Consider the following 27079-nt stretch of genomic DNA (forward strand, 5'->3'; position numbering starts at 1 on the left):
TAGGCACAACCGAGCTGCTTTTGAGAAAGCGCATTTTATTGAAATCCTCGCTTGCAATTTCGGCTTACCAGAAGCCGTCTGAAATGCGTAATATCAGTATATATTTCCGTGAGCCACAAAATGCAAGTGATGAATTACTTTTATGCATACTCCGTTTGGCACGTCATATCGTCCGGGGTAACATTTGCTTTCGTGCTGGTATTTCATTCACAGAAAAGATTATAAACCAAGAACAAGATGAAACGTAGTGGCTATGACACGTTGAACAACCGGCTTAAACTGCTAGCCTGCATTTTGAGAACTTCAACGAGGCCACGTTCACACTGTCATTACCTTCCAAAACATGTACAGTACAGTATGACGCACGCCTCCGTCGTAATCCTCGTTGCACGTTGTTAGCTCGAACGCAGTTCTCTAATCTCGACGGAGAGTTTTGCCACCGGCGCAAGACGTCTGATCTCGGAAGGAACAACAGAATTGTTACCAAGGGATGCGAAACGCAGTCTAGGGAGTCAGAGAGTTAGATGGAGTGACAAAGGAGTTCGCAGGTATAAAACAGAATCAGCTCGAAGAAGATAGGGTGAAATGAAGACGATTTAGAGAGGCCTTCGTCCTGCGGTGGACTAAAACAGGCTGAGCATGATGATGAAATGCTTTACAATAGATTTTTCAAATGAGAAAATACTCATAAACCTAGGCTTATCACAGAAGCTAATGACGGGAGTCATTATATGAAACATGCAGCCATTAGTGCAATAAAGGGGAAAAAAACGAAACAGGCCTCAGCGTCCAGGGAAGCAGAGATTACATAACAATAGCTGTTAACTTTATGACACAAGTTTCGTGCGTCACACAAGCACCAGAACCAGGAGTCGCCAGAACTTCAATGTATCCTTTTCGGTGGAAATAAATTAATTCCGGTACTTTCAATAGGGTATGGAGAGTTGGGCGAGTTGGAAGTGATGTGTCGTCGTGTCTGTGCCGTCGTTTCCTTTTCTCGCCCGTGTTCCGTTTGCGCTGGCCGTCGTGGGTATTTTCAATGTTTGCTTGATAAGCGCTCCATATACACAATGGCGACTTCCTGAAATCTCTAATTGTCATTTTGAACGAAAGATATCAACTGTAGTAGCGGCGGAATATTTCAGGGTGACGCGAGGCATCCTGCTACGAACCACGCATATTGTGAATGCTGAACTTTGCCTGTACCCACAAAACAAACAAAAAAACACTTGTGTTTCGGAATGTTGTTGTTTAGGCTTACTTAAACGTATTGCTCTGGGAGAAAAGCAGCCGAAGTTCTACTTTGCGCCAAGAACAGTATTTACTGTTCAGTATTCAGTATTTCAGTATTACTACTTTGGGACCCTCGTCTGTGGTTGGTTGATGTGCTTGTTTCGTGTGTAACTAAGCTGAAACTTCATATAAGCTTTCCCTGCATGACCGGGGGCCTATAGACTGCCGCTCATTATGAACGTAAGGACATCCGTACAATGCCGGTATTGAGTGTCACATCATGTTATGTGACGCTCACAGAAGTGTTGATCGATCCCAGTACCTCTCGCATGCTAAGCGAGCGCTCTACCATCTGAGCTACACCCCCGACAACGCAAGCAAGTATCAAGACGCCTGCAAACGCGAGTCTTTCCTGGCGTGAAACTAGTGCACAGGAGGGATAGTGATGTAGCAACTGTTTTCCGCCAGGATTCTGAGTTGCATCGCAGTGCTTGCAGGCGAGTGACCGTAAAATAGGAGCAGAGTTACGATTCCGTTATCGAACTCCGTGAATGGAGACTCGACTTATATGTGAGCCCGAGTTTTCAGATATAGGTTGGTACGGCATAACTCCACCTTGAAGGCAACTCGACCCAAGACGGCCAGCGACAAAGTCGTTGCGCATACAGTGTTTGCTCGTTAGTACGGAAGTTAGCCGTACACCATCATTGCACGACCATCTTCCAGTTGTACTATAGTTGTTCACTGCGGTCGCTAGCATCGCTCGGCGGAATTGGAAAGTCAAATCTTTTCACTTGGTTTCTCAAGGACTCAGACGGTAACATTTCCGCAAACATGTGTTTTCAGAGAAATGTTCATTAGTTGTTGCTGTATATGTGCACCTCACAGCCAAAGCTTGCGGGACGACAAATGCATGAGAACGCTATATTATCGCTTTGTCTGGAAGCATAACTTCGAAATAAATTTTTTAACCCTACAGATGGTATTGCAATCTATGCAGTCACTAGCTCGATTAGAAGCTTTACGCCCTAACAGAGAATAAATTTGAAGTTGCTGTGAAACCAACGCCTCGCAGGCTTTTGCTTCTGGGTGTACACTCTTTGGCAGGCGTGAATATATTAAAGAGCCATCGTGTTTGCTTCTACATTCTTCAGATTTGCTGAAGGCATGGTCACCACCTCTTACCGACAGATCCCACATCCAGAAGCACTTCCTGTCGTGGAAACAGAAATGTTTGCATTCACCCGAATTGCATTGAGACCAGCTGGAGGTATCTCCATCGTTATATCAAGTACACAGCTCCACAATCGATAGGATGACATAAAGCTCACTTGTCGACACGACGTTCAGCATGACGTGACAATTCAAAAGAAGACACGTGAGCAGCCGCGTGCTCGCGATATAACACCGCTTGGATTTCTAGGTGGCGCTACAGCATTGTAATTATTATATCCAATACTGGCAGTCTCTACATCGATACTATACAAAACGTGAGCGTGCTACAGTATACAGCACATTTCAGAGTACAATTGTAGGTGTATGCGAATAGTTAATTTTAGAACCGTATCGAATACGATGTGAATAGCGATGGCACCGAATCGAATACTATTCGTAGAGTTTTCGAATAGTAAGGTAATCATTTTCAAGGTATCTCTAGAATGGTAATGCAACCATTTTTTAAACATCCGAAGAGTTCCACGACATTTTATTTTAAACAAATTTTCACAAGCTTCACCAAGTAACATTACGATTACTTTTAACCAACAAAAAATAGAACCACAGTTGTGTAAGCTGAAGCACGCTCGTATTATGCAGCAGCTAGAGCCTTAGCAATAATTTTTTAACAACAGGTAGAAATACCGCAATTAATACAGTGTTCAAGGGGGCACATGGTCAACAACATTTAAATTAAACTGGTGTATAAATATCAAAGAATCACGGCGGTCTCGTGGTTATGGCGCTCGAAGGTCGCAGGATCGAATCCTGGACGCGGCGGCTGCATTTTTGATGGAGGCGAAAATATATGAGGCCCGTATACTTAGATTTAGGTGCACGTTAAAGAACCCCAGGTGGTCGAAATTTCTGGAGCCCTCCACAATGGCGTCTCTCATGATCATATCGTGTTTTGGGGACGTTAAACACCAGATATTATTATTAAATGTCAAAGAATATTCATGAGCCAACATCGCCATGAATGTCATGATGAATACAGTGGATTGATGACTGGCGCTTCGGCGACACTGAAGGTTTAAGTAAAGACGCCTTCAGCCTGTGGCAAATATAGCGTTGATAGTCCTGTTAAACCTTGGGCTGCATGCATCTTGGTAAATCAATTATTGAAACGAGCTCTTGAAAGCAGTCGCATTAAAACAAGAAGCGTTACCCACTCTGTTCCAACGTATCGTTCTTATGAGGTTTTTCATCGGTGCTTATTATTCGACAAATAATCGAAAATTATGCGTATTTCCATTATGTTCAATTCGTTCAATTCGATTTGAGTACCGAATCGAATAGGGCGCTATTCTATTCGATATTCGAAAATTTCAAATGTTCGCACACGTTTAAACCATTGTATACCATATATACATGTTTATACCATTGTATACCATATATAGAAGTGACATACGGTGCATGTGCGTATGCCGTTAAGTCTATAGAGCAATCTGTCGTACATTTAAATCGTAACTAACTCTAATACGACATAAGTATTTTCAACCTAACCTAATACCATGTAACACAACATAAGAAATCCAACAACGTTAAGAACAAGTTTACATAAAGAAGTCTAAACTTTTGAATGTCGCCTTCAATTTTATAAGCACACTATAAGTCATAATGAAAGAAAGCAGGAAGACACAAATTGTTGTTCAGTGTTCCATTAAATGAAAAACATAAGAACGTTGGCAATCGATATTTCATTCGCATTTTGCGTCAAGGCTTCGGTGATCCATAATAAGCGGGACCTTGCTGCTTGTGTTTGGAGTATTCATCCGTCACCCAGGCCTCGCCGCTCGAGCCGAAACGCCTGATCATGTGGGCATCTCCGGGCCTCTTTCGAATTCCCGGCGATGAAATGGCGCCCCGCGGCGGTATGAAAATCGCCTTGTCGTGCGAGACTTCGTTCACGAACTGTCCCTCTGAGGGCGCTGCGTATCTGCACCAACGCGCCGCCTGGTGGCCGCGAGGAGGCGCCGGCGATACATAGGCACCGAGATGCTTGTGTCTGTCATCTCGGAGGCCAGGCGGCGACGAAATCGCCTTGTCGTGCCACTCTTCGTTCACGAATTGTCCCTCTGAGGACTCTGCCTGTATGCACCGACGCGCCGCCTGATGGCCGCGAGGAGGAGGCGGCTGCCAGACAGCGGGGCGCCGGGGGCTCACGTGACCGGACCTGACGTGTAGCGGAATTGACGAATACGACCCGTCGGAGGCGTCTGTTCCGGCGGCTTCGTGGGAACCGCGGACGACGTCCCGTGTGACGTCATCGCCTCTAGTCTGCTGGCTGTATAAGGCGCGTCTGCGGCGGTCTTCGGGTGACGGATAATATTCTGGCCGTCTGTTGGGAGATCCTGGCTGTTCGCTTCGACGCCTTTTCCTTCCACGCGGATGCGCCGGTGTTTTAGTGGCTGGTGACGTAACGGGTGCGAGGACACCAGCTTTTGGGGGACTGCGTGGCGCCGATGGGTTCGGGGAAAGCGAAGGCGGCTGCTTCGCTGGGGTACAAGCAGCAAGTGGCGACTTCTGAAACGTGCGACGGTTTGCATCCATAACGTCTTGCGTCTTGCTGCCTGCGACGCAGTGTCAAACCGTAAACAAAGAAAGACAGATTCAACACACATGTTGAAAGCAATGCGAGGATGAAGCACTCGTGAAGCACTCGTACAAATTCTACAAAACTGTCGTTGCAAATTCTCTTGGAGCTTAGGGAGGACATGACCCCTCTGGCAAATCGCCGAAACGCGAGCACACCTGCCATGCGACTAGCGTGACCAGGAAATATACAGGTTCCGCGATAAGTGAAGTTTTAATCTCACCATCTCCGTGGTCAGTCCCACTTAGTACAGTGCAAACTCGATGATTATTAGCCCACTTTCTGTGAAACGTTCGCAACATGCGCGCCTAACGCGGCGAAGCAATGAGTACAAGGCATCGCTTTAATCGTACTAGCGTGATCGAACTCGCAATATACTGATGTCATCTACATCGTCCAAAGCCTCGTATCTTCAATACAAGCTAACTAACAGATACAAGCTGAACTGATAAAAAAAAAGAACGCCTTTCCTTGGCAAAACACGCAGCACAGTCACATCGAAACCTGGAAGAGCAGCCTTTCTAAAGCCCGTTGTAAACTCTCTTGGGCAACTGCTACACAAGTACACTTGCAAAGTACCCGCTACGTCATAAATCAGTTTTAGCACCCACAATGCCATTACTCCTCATTCTGCGGAGAAGCGAGGTACCCGCTACACATTTTTAAAACATTATGTTGATGCTGTCGCTATGGCGATGAAGAATGACAGCTAAGCCCTTTGTAAAGAATCGAAATCTTTAAACCACGCACTCGTTACGCAATTCCCATTGTGGGACACCTGGTTCTTATTTTGCTCTTCTACCACGCTATAATGTATTACATCTGTTAACGCGATTGCTTGCAAAAGATGACGCATGCATAGGGTATTTTTGCGAAGGACATTCCAGAAAGGTGTGGCTCAGGGGTAGAATACTCGCCCGCCACGCAGACGGCCCGGTTTCAGGTCCCGCCAGATCCTGGTATTCATTTTTCTCATTTCGCGCGAGGACGGTTACGGGCAGCGGTGGCGGACAACTACGGCGCCGAAATCGGCTGTTGTTGTGATCTCATTTAACAGACTTCGCGCTGTTAAATGACTACTAGGTAGCATAAGCGAAATCACGCGAATGAACCTTTGTAAAGAAATTGTTCCCTTGAAGACGTATTTTATTGCAATGCACAGTTGTCAGCAAGCTTAACTCGAACGCTCCGCAGCGTGTCCTGAAACTGTTTGATTGACGCCAGCGCCGCGTAGCTTTGGGTTCTGTTGCCGAGATGTTACGAATGCATGCCGACATATTCATGCAAGCATACCGAGGTATTATCTCGGCAAAAGCGCCCAGCTCTTAACGGCTGGCATCAGTCAAACCACTCCAGGCCACGCTGCGGAGCGTTCGAGTTAAGCTTGCTGACGACTGTACTGTACATGCACCAGTCTGTTGTTTTTTGACCACCTTGATTGCTGTGGCATGCCTGAGTTTTGTCATCGCGCGTGACACCATAACTTAAAGCCACCATGCAAAGCTAATTTTTATCTCACGTTAACATTAGAAGATGCGCAGAATAACGACAGTGTGAAACGACATAAAAACGGCATGTATAAGTAATTTCCTGCCACAGTAACAATGTCGAGGAACATTCATGTGGTGCGTTGTCTGCTATCTTAAAAACCAACTCGAGGCAAAGAGCTAACCCGCCGCGGTGGTCTAGCGGTAATGGCACTCGACTGCTGACTCGACGGTCGCGGGATCGAATCCCGGCCGCGGTGTGGGTGCATTTCGATTGAGGCAAAATGCCGGAGGCCAGTGCGCTTAGATTTAGGCGCGCGTTAAAGAACCCCAGCTGGATGAAATTTCGGGAGACCTCCAGTATGACACCTATCATAATGATATCGTGGTTTTGGCACGTAAAACCCCAACAATTATATTATTCAGGCAAGAGCTCACCGTAATGCTTCGGCTGCGGAGTGTTCTTGCGCCTGTCCAGCCGCTCGGCATTCTTTGCAGTTTTAGCCAGGAGCTCCTTGAACATAGTCTCTTGCTTAGGCGGTGCTACTACCTTGGCCTTGGACGCCGCCGCGACACGCTTTTCGGGGTAAGCGGACGACGTGGCTGCATAGGTTAGTTATGGACACTTATTTAGATAGATAGATAGATAGATAGATAGATAGATAGATAGATAGATAGATAGATAGATAGATAGATAGGATCTATGTTTCGCATCAATTATACGCATGGTATTATAGCGACTGGTCTACATTGCGCTAGCGTGCTGAGTTTTGTGCGTGCGGCGATCAAGGGACTACATCCGACTGAAAGAAAAATAAATTCTTTAATAATCCCGTCCAGTCTCTTTGTTGTCCTCCTTTCATCGTGTCTGTCACATTAGTGCCCGGTACACTGCATACCACTAATTATGTGCAATCACTCCGATTGAATAAAGAAAATCTCAGTGCTGAAACAAAAAACCAAAAGGTTAGTGGAGGTGCTGGGTATCGATCCCAGTACCTCTCGCATGCTAAGCGAGCGCTCTACCATCTGAGCTACACCCCCGACGAGGAGCCGCTGAAACGAAACACCGTTTTATCCGCAAGCAGGCCACACGAATCTGGGTCACATGCTGTGCCAACTGAAGACAACGCCGGCGGCGCAACCGGCTTCTGCAGCAAGCCTCGCATTGCATTCTAATGGGTCTTTGCGTGGCAATATACACCATGGTACTAGGAGAGCGTGGCTCTCGTTTAGACTGACAATAATAATATCTGGTATTCTACGTCCGAAAACCACGATACGATTATGAGGGGCGCCGAGGGTTGCGGAAATTTCGACCATCTGGTGTTCTTTAACGCGCACTGACATCGCACAGCACACGTGCCTCTACCATTTCGCCTCTCCCGAAAAGCGACCACGGGGGCCGGAATCGAACCCGCGACCTTCGGGTCAGCATCCGAGCACCGTAACCACTGATCCACCGTGGCGGACTCTCGTTTAGACTGAACGAAGTTTGAAGTTTATTGCACTCTTTTGGGAGGCATATGTATCTGTCACTTTTAGGGGCCTAACAAAATTCTTAAAAGGTCCCTAACCACACCACTACATCAAGGACACTGAATGGCAACAACATGGAAAGAGGATAATTAAGAATTAACAAAAACACTAGTAAACATAAATAATAACACTTAATTTAGTATGATAGTAAGTGGTTGCTCTTATTTTACAAAAACGAAAATGATGCGGTAATTTCATGCAATTAAAACAAAAGGAGTTCATTATGTAATATATATTTATATAGGTGCGAATGTGAACACATGTGGACATAATGACGACAAATTATTATGAAAGGATTAATTAATATCAAGTGAATTATTTAGTTGTGGTATAGAAAAGAGTGGACAAGGGGGATTTTTTCCGTGGTCCTGTTTAAACGTTATACGCAAGCAAGTGAATCAAACAAAACATTAGGCCCGGGAAAGCACAGAGGATGTCAATTGTTGTTTTCAACTGTGGCGTTCCAATTGGGATGTAATGAACTGAACTGGACGAAAAACCACCGTTCCCATAGGTATGATCTGAACCAGCAACCTTCGAATTACGCGTCCTTTGCTCTACCAACTGAGCTAAAACGGAAGGCGTTTAGATTAAAATTAACGCGGTCAATTCGTTTGTTCTTTCAACTGGGGCCACTCAACTGGCAATACTATCAAAACTGGCTCTTGACCGCCTTTGTTATGGACTTCAACACTACAATTTATTAATATATTAAGTGAAAACCTATACAGGAGGCCGTGTATAGCTTCACAAGGGTAGGAATTCGGTCTTGTTGGTAGCACACGATACGAATTTTTTAGCGCATTAGCGAGAAAAGGACGAAAAAGGTGGGACATAACACGTAAACGCAATATAGTGCACGTGTGGTGTCCCTCCATTTTTCGTTCTTATGTGGCTTATGCGCTAAAAATTTCGCAGTATATAGCAAGTGCACCGCTGTCCAGCTGCGATAGAATTCGTATGCAATAGTGAACAAAAATATTTGTTTTCGTTAGTTAGTTAGTTAGTTAGTTAGTTAGTTAGTTAAGTAAGTAAGTAAGTAAGTAAGTAAGTAAGTAAGTAAGTAAGTAGGTAAGTAGGTAAGTAAGTAAGTAAGTAAGTAAGTAAGTAAGTAAGTAAGTAAGTAAGTAAGTAAGTAAGTAAGTAAGTAAGTAAGTAAGTAAGTAAGTAAGTAAGTAAGTAAGTAAGTAAGTAAGTACTTACTTAGTAAGTTAGTAAGTAAGTAAGTAAGTAAGTAAGTAAGTAAGTAAGTAAGTAAGTAAGTAAGTAAGTAAGTAAGTAAGTAAGTAAGTAAGTAAGTAAGTAAGTAAGTAAGTAAGTAAGTAAGTAAGTAAGTAAGTAAGTAAGTAAGTAAGTAAGTAAGTAAGTAAGTAAGTAAGTAAGTAAGTAAGTAAGTAAGTAAGTAAGTAAGTAAGTAAGTAAGTAAGTAAGTAAGTAAGTAAGTAAGTAAGTAAGTAAGTAAGTAAGTAAGTAAGTAAGTAAGTAAGTAAGTAAGTAAGTAAGTAAGTAAGTAAGTAAGTAAGTAAGTAAGTAAGTAAGTAAGTAAGTAAGTAAGTAAGTAAGTAAGTAAGTAAGTAAGTAAGTAAGTAAGTAAGTAAGTAAGTAAGTAAGTAAGTAAGTAAGTAAGTAAGTAAGTAAGTAAGTAAGTAAGTAAGTAAGTAAGTAAGTAAGTAAGTAAGTAAGTAAGTAAGTAAGTAAGTAAGTAAGTAAGTAAGTAAGTAAGTAAGTAAGTAAGTAAGTAAGTAAGTAAGTAAGTAAGTAAGTAAGTAAGTAAGTAAGTAAGTAAGTAAGTAAGTAAGTAAGTAAGTAAGTAAGTAAGTAAGTAAGTAAGTAAGTAAGTAAGTAAGTAAGTAAGTAAGTAAGTAAGTAAGTAAGTAAGTAAGTAAGTAAGTAAGTAAGTAAGTAAGTAAGTAAGTAAGTAAGTAAGTAAGTAAGTAAGTAAGTAAGTAAGTAAGTAAGTAAGTAAGTAAGTAAGTAAGTAAGTAAGTAAGTAAGTAAGTAAGTAAGTAAGTAAGTAAGTAAGTAAGTAAGTAAGTAAGTAAGTAAGTAAGTAAGTAAGTAAGTAAGTAAGTAAGTAAGTAAGTAAGTAAGTAAGTAAGTAAGTAGTAAGTGAGTGAGTGAGTGAGTGAGTGAGTGAGTGAGTGAGTGAGTGAGTAAGTAAGTAAGTAAGTAAGTAAAGTAAGTAAGTAAGTAAGTAAAGTAAGTTAGTTAGTTAGTTAGTTAGTATCAGCAGCATCACGAAGAGTACTGATGAGTGCATGCGTAGTTGGTGGCAACCTTGTTGAAGTTAATGATGGAGGGGGGCGGGGGAGGATCAGTACATCGACAGAGAAGGAAAAGCAGAAGGTGGATTTCGGCCTTCGAGTCGTCTTAGGTGAATTCATAAGGAACCCTGCGATTTTTTAAAGTAGGCGATAACCCTCCAGTTGGAGATGCTGCCTTAATTCAGAATCTAAGCTGCTTACACTTCAAAAAAATGCTTCTCCCGTTTTGCAATGTGCCAGTCTGCAGCTTCCCGCAATAGCCACAGACAGAACCATTACCCCTGGGTTTACTGGTCAGTCTCTCTTACGACAGTCAGTGTCAGTCAGTATTAGTCAGTGTATTAGTCAGTGTATCCTACGTTAATCCGACGGCTAGCTCCGCGAAGTAAGGTTCTACTATAAGGGCTACAATCAATTCGTTCGCTTGAAAACCAGGCGCCTGTAACAGAATGAACAAATGTCCTTACGCCGCGCCTGCGCCGTGCAAGTGCAATAGCTGCGAATCGAGACAGTATAATTTAGAAAATTCGTTTTAATGGTCGCGGCATATATACAGCAGCAAAAGTTGGGCAAAGGTATACGTTCAACTTTACGTTCGGTAATAAATGCCGAACGTGCGTTCACGAAATATTGTAGGCGATCGCATGAAATTACCTGTATCCTTTGGCTCGGGAGTCTCTGTTTGCACTGCGCGGTGTGACGTGTCCACGTGGCATTGTTCCTGCGAGATAACCAAAGTTTGCAAACAAGGCGCTGAACACTAGGGCAGTGCCAAGGCATTGAACATTTTCATCACTCGAATTGTTATACGCACCTCGTTCCTATACAGCAAAACAGGTTTAAAACGTTTGTTTATGGTGCTCTTATCAATTGACCTTGCTCTTATATCGAAAAGGAGCAGAAAACGTAAAGCATTCGGAATACGGAAAGCATTCACGGAGGCAGCTGCTTAGTGAATGCTGAGCTCTGGTTAAGAGGTAATTTCGTTGAGATTTCATGCAACATACCTGACAGCATTACGCATATACCCTGTTTGTTTCGACTATACTGACTTTAATTTCATATCGTAGTCTCCCTTCATTTCTCAACCGTTTTAACTCGCTCAATTTATTGCCTGGTGAAATATCGTGATGGTCAGTGCCAAACAATGCCTTAAAGAAAAAAAGGTTGCAATATGGGGCGTCCTGGCCCTCCACGGTGGTCTAGTGGTTATGGTGCTAAACTACTCATACGAAGGTCACGGGTTCGATCTCAAGCCGCGGCGGTCGCATTTCGGTGGAGGCGAAATGGCAGAGGCCCGTTTACTGTGCGTTTTCAGTGCAGGTTAAAAAACACCAGATGGTCGAAATTTCCGGGGCCCTCCACTACAGCGCCCCTCATAATCATATCCTGGTTTGGGGACGTGAAACTCCAACAAATATTATTATGAGGCGTCTTTTTGTCAAACAACAACAATAATTTATCCCACGTGTGTCTTTGTTCTGACACTGTCTGCCAGGTACTTTCAGACTATTACCCTTCTAAGGAGCTTTCAGGTCATAAATGGCATGCGTGCTTCCAGCGTGACATGGCATTCTCGATAATAAATCGGCAGGCGCCGAGTTTTTAAGGAAAGCAACGCAGGTAAGCCTGTTAACGAATAAGGTAGTCAGAAAAAAAAAGAGTCCCGAACGATAGAACTGTATTTAGAACGTATCAAGCGTATAACCATTCGTGTCACGCATAATGATCCACTGTCTGTAATTGCAAAAACTTACATAATTTGATGCCAAGGTTCTGGAGGCCAAATTTAAATCAAGCGCACGAGTTAGAATAAATTACAGTGTATTTTGCAGCCATTACTTGTAGTTATAATGTAAATAATTATCTAATAATTTGCAGTCAGTCGTGGTGTATTTTTTCATAAACCGATTTCAATGCCCCGCTCAAATTGCTGCGAGCAGCGAGCATTTCTAAAGAGGCAAGAAAAATACTTCGAAATTCCCGCCGATACGCGCCACGTCCAATGTCTTGTTAAACAGGGTACTGCCTTCACCATATCGATCGTGTGTGACCAAATACTTCAACCAGAAGTTATATAGGGGAACTTTAGGCAGCCAGAGTACTTAGTTTACCATTAGCTCAGTGTGTGTGGTATCTTCCTTGCCAATAGTGCAGAGAAATTGGAAAAGTAAGTCGCGTCTCGAAGAGAGGACGCCGTGTAGCAAAGAATTACAATGTTCGCAAAAGTAGCACTTTGGGCGAGTTGGTAACCCATGAAATTCTGAGTGTTCAGCGCAACTCAGAAGAAAAGGAAAACAAAAAAGACCCTTTGTTTTCACTTTACTCTGACTTGCGCTAAACACTCAGAAGGTCACGGGATGCAATGTCTATCCCCTTCAGCGGCACTGTATACAACTGTATACACATCAACTTTGGAGGCGCGTCATGCACCGCGTGTTTCTTCAAATGGCTTGAAACGCACTCTCTTCCTGAGTGGGCAAATAGCGTTCATTTAACTTCATTGGGCTGCGTATTGCTGCAGAGGATCACCTTGCTGGAGACACTACCATGTTCGACGATCGTTTGACGTGCCGCGTTCGAAGACCAACTTCAAGAGTATTATTTTTCTTTGCTCAAAGTTAATGCAACCAAAAAACAAACTGGGCATGCATTTCGGGCCTAATATTTTATTATTTTTATGCAAGAAGTGAAGCTGCCTGAATGCGGAATAATTAGATAATTATTACACGCTAATTTACATTAATTGCCTAAACTCACACAACGCAACACATTCATCATTTTCTTTCTTGGAATGCAATATTGAGTGCGTTGGAATTATGCTATGCGATTGTGACGCATTTGCAGGCAGTGCATCATAATTCGCGCCTGAAGGCGCTACACTCACGTCGGTCTGTATTCCAACGGCTTGCTGCGAAGCAACTGTCGTTGCCGCCAGGAGGGGTTGCTTCTCTTCCGGAACCGACGCCGGCTTTTCATGAACTTCCTTCGTTGCCGCTGCAAAACAAGATTGGAACACTTGACGTTAGACTCAAGATGGCCGTTCTGAACATTTCGTTCACGAACCCCACACACATATAAAAAAAATAACGTTTGCATTACCGACAAAAATACTCGAACAGTCCGTCGAGCCGGATTCGAACCAGCGACCTATGGATGTCCGCATCGAGCGTAACTTCTACAGTCCACCGCTCTACCAACTGAGCTATCGACGGAACGGGATCTGAGTCGACGTCAACTTGATAGGACAGTGAGGCTATACAAAGTGTAGCTAGGCTACGAAGTGAGAACGTGTTTTCCATCCTTCGGGGATTTGCGTAAAGTGGTTGAATATAATCTTACAAGAGCAAAACAAAAACTCGCAGCGTCACTTATGCAATCGCCTAAAGACGACTCGAATGCGAAAGTTCTTTTTGTTCTCAGTTGGTGTATTCATCCTCCCCCGCTTCTCTTGGAACGTTTTCTAGAACCTGATTTTGCACTGCCTTCAGGATCATAAGCCTTGCTAGTTTTGTGCATCTCACCTGGTTTTGCACTGCCTCCGTGATCGGTTCACATCCGACCAATCGTGATGCCACGCGATAACGTCATCATGCGACGTCACGTTATGTGACCTCATAGTGACTTCATATAGTAAAGTCACAAATTCTGGCAATCTGTGGCGTCATTATGACGTCATATGGTGACGTGACCACATCATGATCTTTTGCATCACTCGAGTTCACGCCGCCGATGGTCAATTTTCGCATTTGATAAGGCGTCTAAGGCTCTTGCCTTAATAAAGCACGTGTCATGGTGCTTCTCGAGAAAGTAATGACCATCGGGAGCGCCATAATTCGATGCGAGAGCGCTTAAATACTGGGCGATTCATGTAGAACTGACTTGTTTCATTTGCCTTGACATTTGTTTAAACTATCCGATTTTAATTCGGTTTGCGGCAAAATATTCGGGAAGGACAAACATTTAATGGCCCACCCCGTTTTCTGATGTACAATGCAGAAAAAAAGAATAAATAAGAAAAAAAGGAACGGTCACATTCCGCGAAATTCCATACAGTGAGGGACTGCATATTGTTGAATTCAGAACACCTTCACGTTTCGGGTGGTCATTTCAACATCTACTGTATAGGGTAAATAAAACATTTATAAACTTTAAAAACCTTTACTAGTCACGTTTGGCATGCCGCATGGTAATCATGCTTTTTAACGTTTTATAGGCGCAAGGTATCCCTCCATGTATAGCAATTTGCAATTTTCGTTATTTCCTATTTATTGTTGTTTCTTTGCGTTGCACATAAAGAAAAACGGCACAGGCCATTAAGTTTCATCCTACCTGAATGTTTTGCCGCAAACCGCATTAAAAACGGACGCTTTGTAAAAAAAAAAAAACTGCAGCCCAATGAAATAGGTCAGTTCTAAAAGAATCACCCTGTATTATAAACTGTATATGATGAGCAGAGCATGTACCGCGAAGCCATTGCATACCGGTACGCGCACAACGTGCTGCACTCATTTTGTTGTATGCACTGGGATATTTTTTTATTTGGCCAAATACTTGCAAAATACGAAAATTTCCGCAGCCCTAATAGAAGGAAAGTCTCCGCGATTATTTGAAGTCCTCCCACGCTACATTCGATCTCAAGCAAGCCCATGTGAATTCACGAGGCCTGAACCCGGTGACCCGCCAGCTACGCGGCCTTGGCAATATCTATACCTCGGTCGACCACCTGACACACACACACACACACACACACACACACACACACACACACACACACACACACACACACACACACACACACACACACACACACACACACACACACACACACACACACACACACACACACACACACACACACACACACACACACACACACACACACACACACACACACACACACACACACACACACACCACACACACACACACACACACACACACCACACACACACACACACACACACACACATATATATATATATATATATATATATATATATATATATATATATATATATATATATATATATATATATATATATATATATATATATATGATACGCGCTGGACGCACGGTTCCCAGAATCGACCGCTCCTGGATTTTATCCAGGAAACCGTTCAATTCCTTTTTTAGTTAACTAATGCAGTAGCGTATACTGGCGCCAATGAAATAAAAAAAAAGTCAACACAAACTGAACAAAAGCAATTTTCGAGCGGATGTCCACGAAAAAAAAAACCTGTCCGTCGAGCCGGATTCGAACCAGCGACCTATGGATATCAGCATCGGGCGTTCCTCTACAGTCCACCGCTCTACCAACTGAGCTATCGACGGAACGAGAACGCGGCCACTAACAACTTTCCTGGGCAATGCACTGACGCAATATGCGACCAAGTTGCGAGAACTGGCTCATGCATTTGCAACAGCTGCGCATTTCAGTATTGTTCCTAAGGCACTACAATGCAATATCACCAGACATGCCTCAGTACACACGCTACGCCAATTCCAGAAAGCATTCGCGTCAGCTATTGCACCACGCTGTTCAGAACGAAGTTATAGGTTCGACTCCCAACCAGGTCAGTCGAATCTCACCGCAGCAAGACAATTCGAAACAATTTTGGTGTATGATTATCAAAAGGCCTCAAGGACAAAAATTATTATCTCCCCAATACATCCTCCTTCATAGCCCGTGGCGCCGCGCCGCTACTGACCGAAAATTCTAGCAATAAATTTTAAATAACACTTCAGAGCCACATTCTCATATTCTACATTTGCTTTAAACGTGATAAGTCAACAGTGACAAAAATTAAGAGGTAGTAAAAACTTATTTATGCTAACCAGAGAAACGCAAAGCCGAAAGCTGCAAACAGAAAAAAAAATTTAATAACCGCAATGACTTTCTTTAAAAAAAAAAAAACAATCCGTCGAGCCGGATTCGAACCAGCGACCTATGGATGTCCGCTTCGGGTGTAAACCTCTACAGTCCACCGCTCTACCAACTGAGCTATCGACGGAACTGAATGCGTTGCGCCTACCCGTTTGTCTTGAATGCGGCTCACGCACGCCTTGTGACCCAGTTAAGATATATAACGGCGAGGCAAGGTGTGCCTCGCATACATTACGCGGAGCGGCCGTTTGTGCTAGATACCTTATTTTTTTTCCCTCGTTCTCGCCATAGAGTGATCCCGCTTTCTTTGTTTCATTGTTTCATTCTTTCGATCGTCCTTCTAATGTCACACCTTCTATTGTGACACCATTTCAAGTAAACACAATACTCGCTTCGCGTCTCAACGCTTTGCGGCATCTTATATTATTCATTGCATTTAGAACAATACGGCAGACAACTGTTTGAGCAGGAGACGACGTGCAACAGAAAAAAAAGCACAAGAAAGAGGAAAGTATCACAAATTAGTGCGTAGCCAGGGTGAAGTTTATGGTAACATTGTATTGCGAGTGCGTCCAGTTGCTTCATTGACTATTTTGCATATTTCGAGAGAATTTCCAGCTGCTTCTTCAAAAAGCCTGCAGTAATATTCCTTTTTTACATTTACGTGAAACAGCTACAGATTTGTTTCGGGTAGTCTTGTACTCGGTTGGAATGTGGCCATTACGCTTATCGCGTAGGTGTGTAAAGCTAATAAAATGAGTTCAAGCGTGAAGATCAAAGCTTGGCGATCAAGACGGGCACCAGCGATATTAGTGAACTTACGTTTGTCTGAGGCTCCGCAGCGGGACGGAGGAACACTCTTTCCCACGTCAGGCTGCAACGAAGCAAAAAAAAGAGCGTTTATCTATAATTTGTCGCTTGTGATGTCTTTGTGGTGAAGTGGCATAGACAGTGAAAACATTGATAAAATGAACAAGCAGCCCACTATGATGCCATATGATTCTTTTACGTATGGCTGAACGAACGAATACGAAGGCATGAAAATAATAATCTGTTTTACTCGCGGTGTGTCACTGTGGAGACAGGAAATGTGTTTTTGATGTCCTAACTAGCGATTACTTTAAACTAATCTTGAACATGATCGTGAGTGTGAAGGCTGCTAACCAAAAACGGTCGCATAAGCCAATATCATTCAGAGGATAATGCAAAATGAATTTATTTATGATATGCGCTACCACGCTTAACGAGATGTATGCTGAGTGGCCCTGTGTTACAGAGGTTAATTTGCGTTCCTTGCTGCATAGCAAATCTGCACGCCTAATCATAATTTGAGTAGGACTGACAGCTAGGTGAGGTGGTACGAATGCACTGTTAAGAAAACGGTGGACAGTGTTCGCGTGGTTCCAGTCATTTTGTCTCTTTCCATCACTCCGTTTTCTTAATAATTGGCGCATCTATTGGGACAAATATTTATTTATTTGAACTATACAGCTCATCTTCTATCAAAGGCATATTATCCGTAATGAACTTACTTTTGTAATTGCGAATTGTGGTTAGTAGCCAAGATAATTGTGTCATTAAGTCACGTTATCTGTCACCCAATTTTGTCCCATGCTGCAAAGGAAGATGTCACTCTGAAGGCATTTAGGAACACTGAATCGCAATTCGTGATTAAAGGCTACCTACGAGATGGCTCCCAAGGCCTTAACGTTCGTCTTTAGCTGCAATTCGCTCCTTCGGCGAATGCTCAACTATAGTCTTGGAACTTCTAGCTAGAATGGCGCTACTTCGTTGCTTACCTGAAGGTAACGGGAAAGCTTATCTTCCATGATGATAGTCTTAGATCGGCGCTCGGTAGACCAAGTCCGTGACACCCTTGTTCCCAGAACAATGGAGAGTTCATTCAGAAAAAGAGATCAATTCACAGCGATCTGTCACAGCGACACCGCTCTGTTGACGATCTAATACATCTACGTCGATTGCTTTAGTTGTAACATGTCTATCTTCGTTAGTCGTTTTTATTTTTAATTTTTTTCGTGCAGTGAACGCAGAAAGGGGCCTCGTCAGTTTACTGAGATTATTGTTATCGCTAATTCATGCTTTAATTAGGTTTATATCGCTACCGATATAATAAATATCAGCGTTGCCAGAACAAGCACAGCATAAGCCTTAAATTTTGACCTGACTGTAAAGGCTGTAACTCTTTAAAAAAGTGTTTGCGGTTATTTCTAGAAAAAATTCCCTTATGCGCAGTCTTTTTTTTTGTCCAGCTTCAAAAGACTTGTATTTCGGTGTGGCAAATCAAACTGTATTTTTGCATTAGAAAAGGAGCAAGTAGTAACGCCCAGGTGGTCATTCAAAATTATTCCGAACTAAACTTGTAAACTGTATAGATACGTGTATATTCCTTGGCGGCTGAGTGTGATATTGGTAAAATGAAATGTATGGTCATCTACTATACAGCATTCGTCTACGACGTATATTAATTCAAAGTTTTCGTTGCGCACCTTTCACATTTTTTCGCACTATGGCTTCCGCTCCTGGGTGCTGCTCCTCAACCGAATAGGTCACACCTCAAAACAACTGCAGCAACCTCAGTGCGATCATACATAACTTCCAAAAACTAATTTCCAGTCGACCAAATGACTTCCGGGTACGCAATTATGATCGTACGTTCACTTTCGGTTTGCATTTCCGGTATTTTGCAGCTTCCTTCGGGTCCTGACTGGCATTTCCGGTTGTAGGCCAGTTGAGGAAAGGGCCCTAAAACGAGTTCGACCAGAAATTGTACCCGGCGTCCTTCCTGTCTACCGTTTCGGTTATAGACTGGCTTTCAAAAGGCTTAAAGGGTGAATTGGTTAGCTAGTTGAACATCTTGAATCGGTAAACAGCGCGGTAAAAACGAATATGATGCAGAGGAAGCGCTTCGTACGATGCTGTTCGTTTCTCTGCTTCGTCTTCGTTTTAACCCAAGATATTTCAATTCAGTTTCAAAAGACTGCAAGAACTGATAATTGAAAAGACTTTTTGAAGCGAATTCGATCAGAAAAGATGCCTGGCATTCTTCCGGTCTGTTCCCTCTCTCCCCTCCGGCTCCTCCCCTTTCTTAAAAAGGGAAATAAAGTTCCTTCACTCACTCTCGTCTGTTACGCTTGTCTAAGCAGTAATGTAGGAATCTGCTGAAGTTTGCCAGGAAGTTCTAAATATTATCGAAAATCCGCAATACGAACGTATGTGTAAATGGAAAAGTCACCCGCCTGACACACGTGAAAGGGGCTTGACGTCATCGAAATGATCAAATGCAATTGGACGTGGCATCTAGCAAATTCTCTATGGGTGGATTAGCGACGGCTGTGGACTGAGCTTACATTTACCCTTAGGTTGTAAGCGGTTATAGGTTCCCCCTTACGCTGAGAGCGTTCAGGAAGTCTGTCAAAGACCGACATAACACCACGGCCGCTCAATAAAAAGAAAGAAGTGCGGCTTTTTGCGTGCCCGCAAGCGGCGGGAGCCGCCTAGTTGAGGTTCTTGCCGCTGTGACGCCACAAGACGGGTCGCACAATTGTTGTTTAAAGAAAACACAAGTGTTCTTGTTTTGCGGGTTTTCGTGAAGAGCCTGTCTTGCACAATGTTGTGGGAAATCAGGTCGTCAACACTCCTCTGTATTTATGCATCATTTTCTTCGGAAACAAAGATCTCTTATTTTATCAGTTGGACTAGTAATACCATTCAGTGTCATGCCAAATTCAGTGTCATGCCGACTTTGACATTCTTTCTTGTCGTTAAACGATACCACCCCTCCACGGTGGTCTAGTGGTGGTGGCGCTCAACTGCTGACCCGAAGGTTGCGGGATGGAATCCCGGCCACGGCGGCTGCATTTTCGATGGAGGCGAAAATGTTTGAGGCCCGTCTACTTAGATTTAGGTGCACGTTTAACAACCCCAGGTGGTCGAAATTTCCGGAGCCCTCCACTACGGCGCTTCTCACAGTCATATCGTGGTTTTGGGACGTTAAACCCCAGATATTATTATTAAAAGATGCCACGAGACACAGCGGCTCCTCAGCATGCTCATATATGGCGGGATACACCGTGTCGCGCATGCCACAACTCTGTTTTTTTGTCTCCTTTTTGTTCTAAATGCGCTTGGCTATGCGTCTGCTAGCACTAACGCGGACAAACAAAGCGTGTTACAGGTTATAGGTTACGGCATTCACAACACGGTGCTTACCGTAAAAACAGGGCAAGTGATGTCAGGGTCGCTATTCCAAAGAGCACAGCGTAGATCACCCAGGACACTGTAATTTAAGGCCAGGGCACTTCGAGAGGATAGCAAGAACATGACATAACCGAACCTAACATAACCAAGCCAAGAGCATCCTAAGGTGATTCACATATATTTCAGCGATAATATCCCTGTCCAGCGTTCGAGAAGGAAGCATTACACGTTTGAATCAATCTATCAGTCAATATTTATTGTTTATGACGCAGTTTTTCCTGTTTATGAAGAATTGTTTCCTCCACTGGTTGATTGATCGGCTGTCAATCCAGCGAGGCCCTGAGCATGTGGCCTCAACTAGCACGTTTATGACAAAGCTTTTAGGAATAACAAAAATTTTATAGTCCACTTTTTCATTCTTTTCACTGAGCACTTACTTATGGCTGGCGCATCATAGCTCTTATTGAATTTGCGCCAATAATCCTAACGTAACTAATCGCAGCGCTTCGATCTTAACGCTGTTCTATATTCCTCTCGATCTTCGCATGCAGCAAGGAAAAGCACTTGGTGCGATTTAATGTTTACAGGAATTCGAAAGTTACCAATGACGTTCGCGCATTTCACGTACAAAGCCAGGATCTCAGCGCGAAGGCCACGCCATACAGTCGGGTATCCTACGGATTAGTTTGCAGCGATCGGAGTTGTTAACGCTTTAGCATTAGGAGTGACCGAATAGCAAAAAGTTTGCGAGTTGCTGGCCCCAAGGGATTTTTTTAGCTTTTACCAATAAATCTCCGGCGAATTTTTTTACCAGGCTCCTAAATTTAGGTGCACAAGGATTTTCACGCCTCTCCCCTGTAGAAACGCGGTCGCTGCGACGACCTCATGCTCAGCCTTTCATCCATGCTTAGCCTTTCAGCTGTGTTCGGTAATTCAGTCGTGCTTATATTTCAGCCAGGCTTAGCATTTCAGCTGTGCCTAGCACGTTTTAAGACACGTATTACGTTCCTTAGGTACCTATGTAGCATGTTTGCTACGAATGTTTCTGTTCTCTTACGCACTCTTCTCACGTGGGCCATTTGCGCAACTTTGTTGCACTCCCGTATTTAACAAATTTTTATGCACGTTACTTAAGCACGTTTCCTTATGTTTCTTTCGCGCGTTACCTAGACACGCTACGTGCACACGCTAATATTACGCCCACTGCCTCTTACATCGCGAATCACATGCCGCAGCTATCGGTATATGCTCGTCCCGCAAATGTATACATGCAGCGCTGAGCCCTCTCCAATCGGGAGGCATAGAAATGCGACGCGCGGGGCGGCGTTATCGCTCTTGGACTTTATACGAAACCTCACGGCGACGGCCGCGGCAAAAGTACGGATGTGCGCCCGTATTATTGAATAAAACAAAAGGATTGTCTCATGATGTGAAAAGCGGCGACTAAAACGCCACAGTGAATAGGAGGACACAGGACAACGCGCTACCAGCAACTCATATTGTTTATTCAGGAAAGCGGATATTTATAACGCAGTTAATTTTGATAAGCCAAACGAGTTTATATAAAAAAGACAAAACCACACTAACGCTTAGCACAGTCATTTCACGTGTCGTCCGAGAAAGGCCGCCTCAGCTTCCTGCAGATTAAGCGAAGGATGACTTGTGCAACCAGGCCCCTCCCGCCTGACTTGCTTGTAGTGAGTCGCCCGGAGCCCTTCTGTTCTCTGCGTCGTCCTAGTGGCGCCTTTTCACATCATGAATCAAAACCAACTCGTCCAAATTGTTGCTCTGCGGAAACGGATTGCCGCACCTTCGCAATCATCAGCCGAGGTGCTTCCCTGCCAATAGGTGGATTTGCCCGGCGGACACCACAGGCAGAATGGGGAGCCGTGCTTCTCGGTGTAGGTGCCGAAGCCGCAGGGCATGCAGTTGCGGAACGCGCCGCCAGGGCTGAAGGAGCCTGGTCGACAGACGTCTGCGAGAAATTGCCCATGGCATAGTTCACATTTTCTCTTGCTTACAGCGAACTCATCACGTGGTCAGAAATTCAGAGGATGAAAACAGCGAGCATCAACGTCGATTCTTCTCTTCCAACCAATGAAAACTGTTAAATTACAGCGCATTCCCTCTTTTTACCGACTTTCGCTGAACAACGACAGAGGAACACCTTTTAAACGTCAGTGTGCAACACTTTTTGGCTAGAACATTGCAGTATACAGCGGAACAGCAGTAGGGAGGAGACGAAACACGCAGTATATATTTGTGGCCTGTTCCTTGCCTCTCGTTGCCAGTGACGTTATAGTTAACGGGTGCACGATCGTCTTCCCAGACCATCACGCTTTCTTCGTGTTTTATTCCTCGGCTGGCAGAATGCTGACCCGCCAGCACGTGGGACTGTTCCGCTTCAACAAACTTCCCAGATATGTGCGACTAACTATTTGATATGTAGCGTGCGCTATGTGTCTCTCATCATAGGCTCAATAGCAGATAAAGACAAACATGTTGCTCTCCCGGAAGTATCGAGGAGCACATGTGTCCCCCTGTACAACTGTTTACGACAACACCACCCAAATGCCTTAAGCCAGACCAAGTTTCGTCAGTGTTTCCATCCTCGTGGAGCCCCTTCACTAACTGGGCTCCTTTCGTGTCTTAATGCTTAAAGTGCGTGAAAATATGCACGTTTACTCACAGCAGCGCTCGTCGCTGACGATGTAGCCCACGCGACATCCAGTTTCGTTCCTGTCGCGGTCGAACACTGCAAGAGAGGTCAAGTATGATTCCTTGCATTCATATTAAGTGCGCAATGCTTCCTATTGCGCAAGGTAGAGATCACCGGATGCAGCTGCATGTAGACGAACGTAAACCTCGAAACCGTTACGTATGCTCTCAACATTACCCTGATACACATTTTTGTACTTGTTGGCGACACCAGAGGGCGGGCTGAATGTCTCATCTAGCCCATTGCTTCAATCCATTCGTGAATGCGAACTCGTCTACACTCTAAAAAAAGGGTATGTGAGACTCATTTCAGGTAGTCCCGACTTGCCACGTATATGACTCTCTTTAAAGAGTCACGTTAACTCTCTTGTGGGTCACACGACTCTCCGAAGAGAGTATAATCACCCCCACCCCCAAAGAGAGTTGAGGTGCCTCTTTAAAGAGAGTCGTATACGGGCCAAGCCAGATGACTCTTTTTAATTATTAGAATGTACCTGCACCCAAAATAGATTACATGGCATGTTCCCGGCGTGCTGTCGAGGTTCCTGCCCCTAGTGCAGAGGATGCCCAACACTACACGTGAGTTCTGCGGATTTCCGCAAGGTGGCGGGAGGGTTATGGAAGGGATAATTTAAAACCATCTGATTGTAGTCGAAGCCACAAGGAAATCCGTATGGGTGTCCTTGTGGCTTCGGCTATAATCGCGTGGATTGTCAATTATCCCTTTCACAAGTCCTACACTATATCACATTGCCTGGGGCTGCTCAAAGCATCCCCCACACTTGACAGGCACAGACACGGCACCAACGCACAGGTTGGAGCAGTGGGAGAGGCGACTGTCCAGCTCTGACCTAGCGGACCAGCAAGCGCTGATCGACCAAGTGAAACGAGAGTGTAAGGCCAGTGGAGCCCTCGACTAAGGCACCCACCATAAGAATGACTTATGTTTCAATAAAGTTCTTCTTCTGTTCTATCTCTTCTTTTCCATTTCAGTGTAGAACCGAACAGTCCGAAATTATGGATAACAATAACGTGAGCGTCGGCATATCGGTGTAGATCTGTTTGTGTGCGTACGTGTTCACGTGTGTGTCTGTGCTGGTATTTGTGTACGTAAGAGCAGCATGTTTCTGTTAAACTTGCGTGCTGCATTTCCACGCCTGTGTTTCCGCGTGCGACACTACGCTGTCATTTCATAGTTAGCATAAGTAGGATTAGTTTGCAAAACGTGTACTTGACGAACGCGACGAGCCCTTTCCCGTCCGCACCTTGTATCTCGTGACGAACTTTGATGAGCACCTCGCGCCGTGGCAGCCGGACGTAGCCCGTGCACTCGTAGTAACCGCTGACCACAGCCGTGACCCTGGGAAACCGGAGGTTACCCGTACTGCAGATGACAGTATGAAAGAACATAAGCAGTACTACTTTACAGCGTACGTGCCAACCCCTTGAAGCACTCTGAGTTCCGGAAAGGTTGTTATATGCGTTGCCTAACTACTGATTTTATTGGCCGCGTTACAAATCTATTACGCGGTGAAGCACAGGCAGTGTAATGAGCTGAAGCATGTTTGTTCTGCAGGGAAGCATGAGCCTGGACAAGACACACCGTCATCCTAGTAAGCGTTTCTGGATTGTACATACACGTCTTCGCTGGTAACGCAAGCATACAAAGTGTTCTGACGTCACTTCATACCTTACAGTTAGTGTGTGTAATTTCATCTAACTATTTACTAGAATTCGACTTTACATTTTCCAAAAGAAGGAAAGACTTGGAAGGTAACAAGGACTTGGCCGGTTGGCTACTCTACATTTAGAGAGGGGGGAAGAGGGAATAATACATTAAATGGACAAGGAAAGCAAAGGTAAAATATTACAAGCAGTAATTGTTAGCGAACAGTACATAATAAAAGTTGTTCAACAGTGCTCGCAAAGTCTAGTCGCCTTTAATAAAACCAGTATACCTTTCGTGGCCTCATGCGTGCAAGAGTGCGTAAGCAACAGTCCTAAGATCTGCTCCATCGAAAGTGGTCTTTCATCCAAGCGGAGGAGTCTAGCTTCCAGAGCATATCGTTGAATGTCGACCTAAGTACGGCACTTACCTGACTGAGATCTGCGCCTGTCTGCGCCACGCAGTGCCACCAGCCTGCCCCCGCCAGTGAGCCCGAGTGACCCGTACACCTTTCTTGGAAGCGCAAGGCATGACAAGCGAGTCGTGCAATCGGACGCGATGCACTTGAAGTCTCTTGGCCACCAACTTGGTGCTTCTGCTGCTGCGAAAAGCCACTGATGCCAGGAGAAGCAAAAGGCTGGAAGCCCGGAGCATCACTTCATCTTCTTCTTCATCTTCACCCCGTTTTCGACACGATATGCACGGGCCTGGTATTGTTCCTTCCCATCAATGTTGCTATTGTACACAAGCAACAGCTATAGAACATTTTTTTCACGGAATGTCGCAGGTCACAAAATCTAAACCAAAGATTTCTCGAATCACCTTTCCGAAAACTTGGGCTTCAGCTTTCTTTAACAGCGCTACTGGGGGCGTCGGCACTGAGTCACTGCAACAGGGACATATATGTTGCGACATTTAATTATATAAAAGAATCAAAGAGACTACCATGCTAATATTTCAAGTACATACTTATTATTTTATTTCTTCATTTATTTATTTTATTTATGTTTACTTATTTATTTAATTCATTTATTTAACTCCTCCTCTCTATATCTCTTTTTTATTTAGTGTTCAATAATGAAACCGTAAACACAACTAATATTTTCGCTTGCCTACAAATGATCTTGTTAGGAATATTTTTTTTTTCACAATTCCTACTGCCGCACGATTCATGGCCGATCCCCCGTAGTGGGTTGAGCCATTCCACTAGGAACTAACCAACTATAGAGTTTCATACAATACCCTAGAGAGGAAACTGGCGCTGCGATCGTTCAACCACCATGGGAATGATGGGAAGTACAGGCTTCGGATTGGATAGCGTTAGCTAGCGAACTTTCTACGGATCTTTTTCTACAGTTTCAGTTTCGTTCTTCGCGAGGAGTGGGTAGTGGGGTGCGTTTCAAAGCATTCAAGCAGCGCCTTTGTTGTTCAAAGAGGCTGAAGACCACTAGATATCTTGGTTTGCTGCGACGCTGCAGCTTTACAGGTTGTATTTGACAGTTTTAGCAAAGCGTCGTGCACTCACCGCTGCGCACAGATGTAGCGTCCCATGTCAGTGCAGCAAACTGCATCGAGTTCACGTTTGTTTGATAAGCGCGTCTTACCAAAACTCGTTCAAATCAGCTGCAAAACGACGGCGAAGCTAAGTAGACGCACCGTCACGCTCCTTTGACTCGACTTCACAACAAAACGAGAGATGCGTTGGAGGCAGACCACTTGAACAGACGCACCTGGCATCGCAGCAGACGATACGTTAAGTGTTTCTCACTCAATACAGTACTGTTATTTCCATGAATAGATAATGCGTACTTTCGAGGGAAAAACAAGCGTGTTTCTTTTCAAGTGTTGTACAAAAATAATTCATTATTTGGTGATGCCAAATCTGGAACACAATTGCAGAGCAATGCATACCCTGGTGGTTGAATTTGTCCAGGTTTCAGTTCCATCTCACGGTCACGCAAACATTTTGCAAGAAGTTTTACGTACAAAAGAATGAAGCAAGTTTTAATTGGAATTAACTTCATATCACTTTGTTTTACACTCGCCAAACAAGCGTTGCGAATCTCAAGAACCTAATCCATCCGAAGCAAATCCGAAGCCTGTACTTCTCATCATTCCCATGGTGGTTGAAGCGCGTCTCAAGGAGCGCGCGCGTAGACACTAGCGCCAGATTCCCCTCTAGGTATTATTGTAAGAAACTCTATGTAACCAACCAACCAACGAGATGATGTTGAGGACGATATTTTCCTCCATTT

General features: G+C 44.2%; 1 protein-coding gene and 4 non-coding genes across 5 annotated transcripts; all 5 read right to left on the minus strand.

Moving 5' to 3' along the window:
* Nucleotides 1-4063: 4063 nt before the first annotated feature.
* LOC119403092 (serine/arginine repetitive matrix protein 1) lies at nucleotides 4064-25478 on the minus strand. The gene is made up of 8 exons (XM_037669764.2): nucleotides 25255-25478; nucleotides 24424-24542; nucleotides 23130-23195; nucleotides 22251-22415; nucleotides 13222-13331; nucleotides 10989-11055; nucleotides 6970-7134; nucleotides 4064-5021 (listed from the first exon to the last, which is right to left on the minus strand). The coding sequence occupies exons 1-8, from the start codon at nucleotides 25476-25478 to the stop codon at nucleotides 4165-4167; spliced, it is 1773 nt and encodes a 590-aa protein (XP_037525692.2). The 3' UTR covers nucleotides 4064-4164.
* Nucleotides 7503-7575, minus strand: Trnaa-agc (transfer RNA alanine (anticodon AGC)). Its single transcript has one exon. It is a non-coding gene; the product is annotated as a tRNA-Ala (tRNA).
* Trnay-gua (transfer RNA tyrosine (anticodon GUA)) lies at nucleotides 13457-13549 on the minus strand. The gene is made up of 2 exons: nucleotides 13513-13549; nucleotides 13457-13492 (listed from the first exon to the last, which is right to left on the minus strand). It is a non-coding gene; the product is annotated as a tRNA-Tyr (tRNA).
* On the minus strand, nucleotides 15578-15669 carry Trnay-gua (transfer RNA tyrosine (anticodon GUA)). Its single transcript is given in 2 exon segments — nucleotides 15578-15613; nucleotides 15633-15669. It is a non-coding gene; the product is annotated as a tRNA-Tyr (tRNA).
* On the minus strand, nucleotides 16256-16349 carry Trnay-gua (transfer RNA tyrosine (anticodon GUA)). The gene is made up of 2 exons: nucleotides 16313-16349; nucleotides 16256-16291 (listed from the first exon to the last, which is right to left on the minus strand). It is a non-coding gene; the product is annotated as a tRNA-Tyr (tRNA).
* Nucleotides 25479-27079: the final 1601 nt, after the last annotated feature.

The sequence above is a fragment of the Rhipicephalus sanguineus genome, chromosome 8 (genome assembly GCF_013339695.2).
Source record: "Rhipicephalus sanguineus isolate Rsan-2018 chromosome 8, BIME_Rsan_1.4, whole genome shotgun sequence".
Taxonomy (NCBI): Eukaryota; Metazoa; Arthropoda; class Arachnida; order Ixodida; family Ixodidae; genus Rhipicephalus; species Rhipicephalus sanguineus.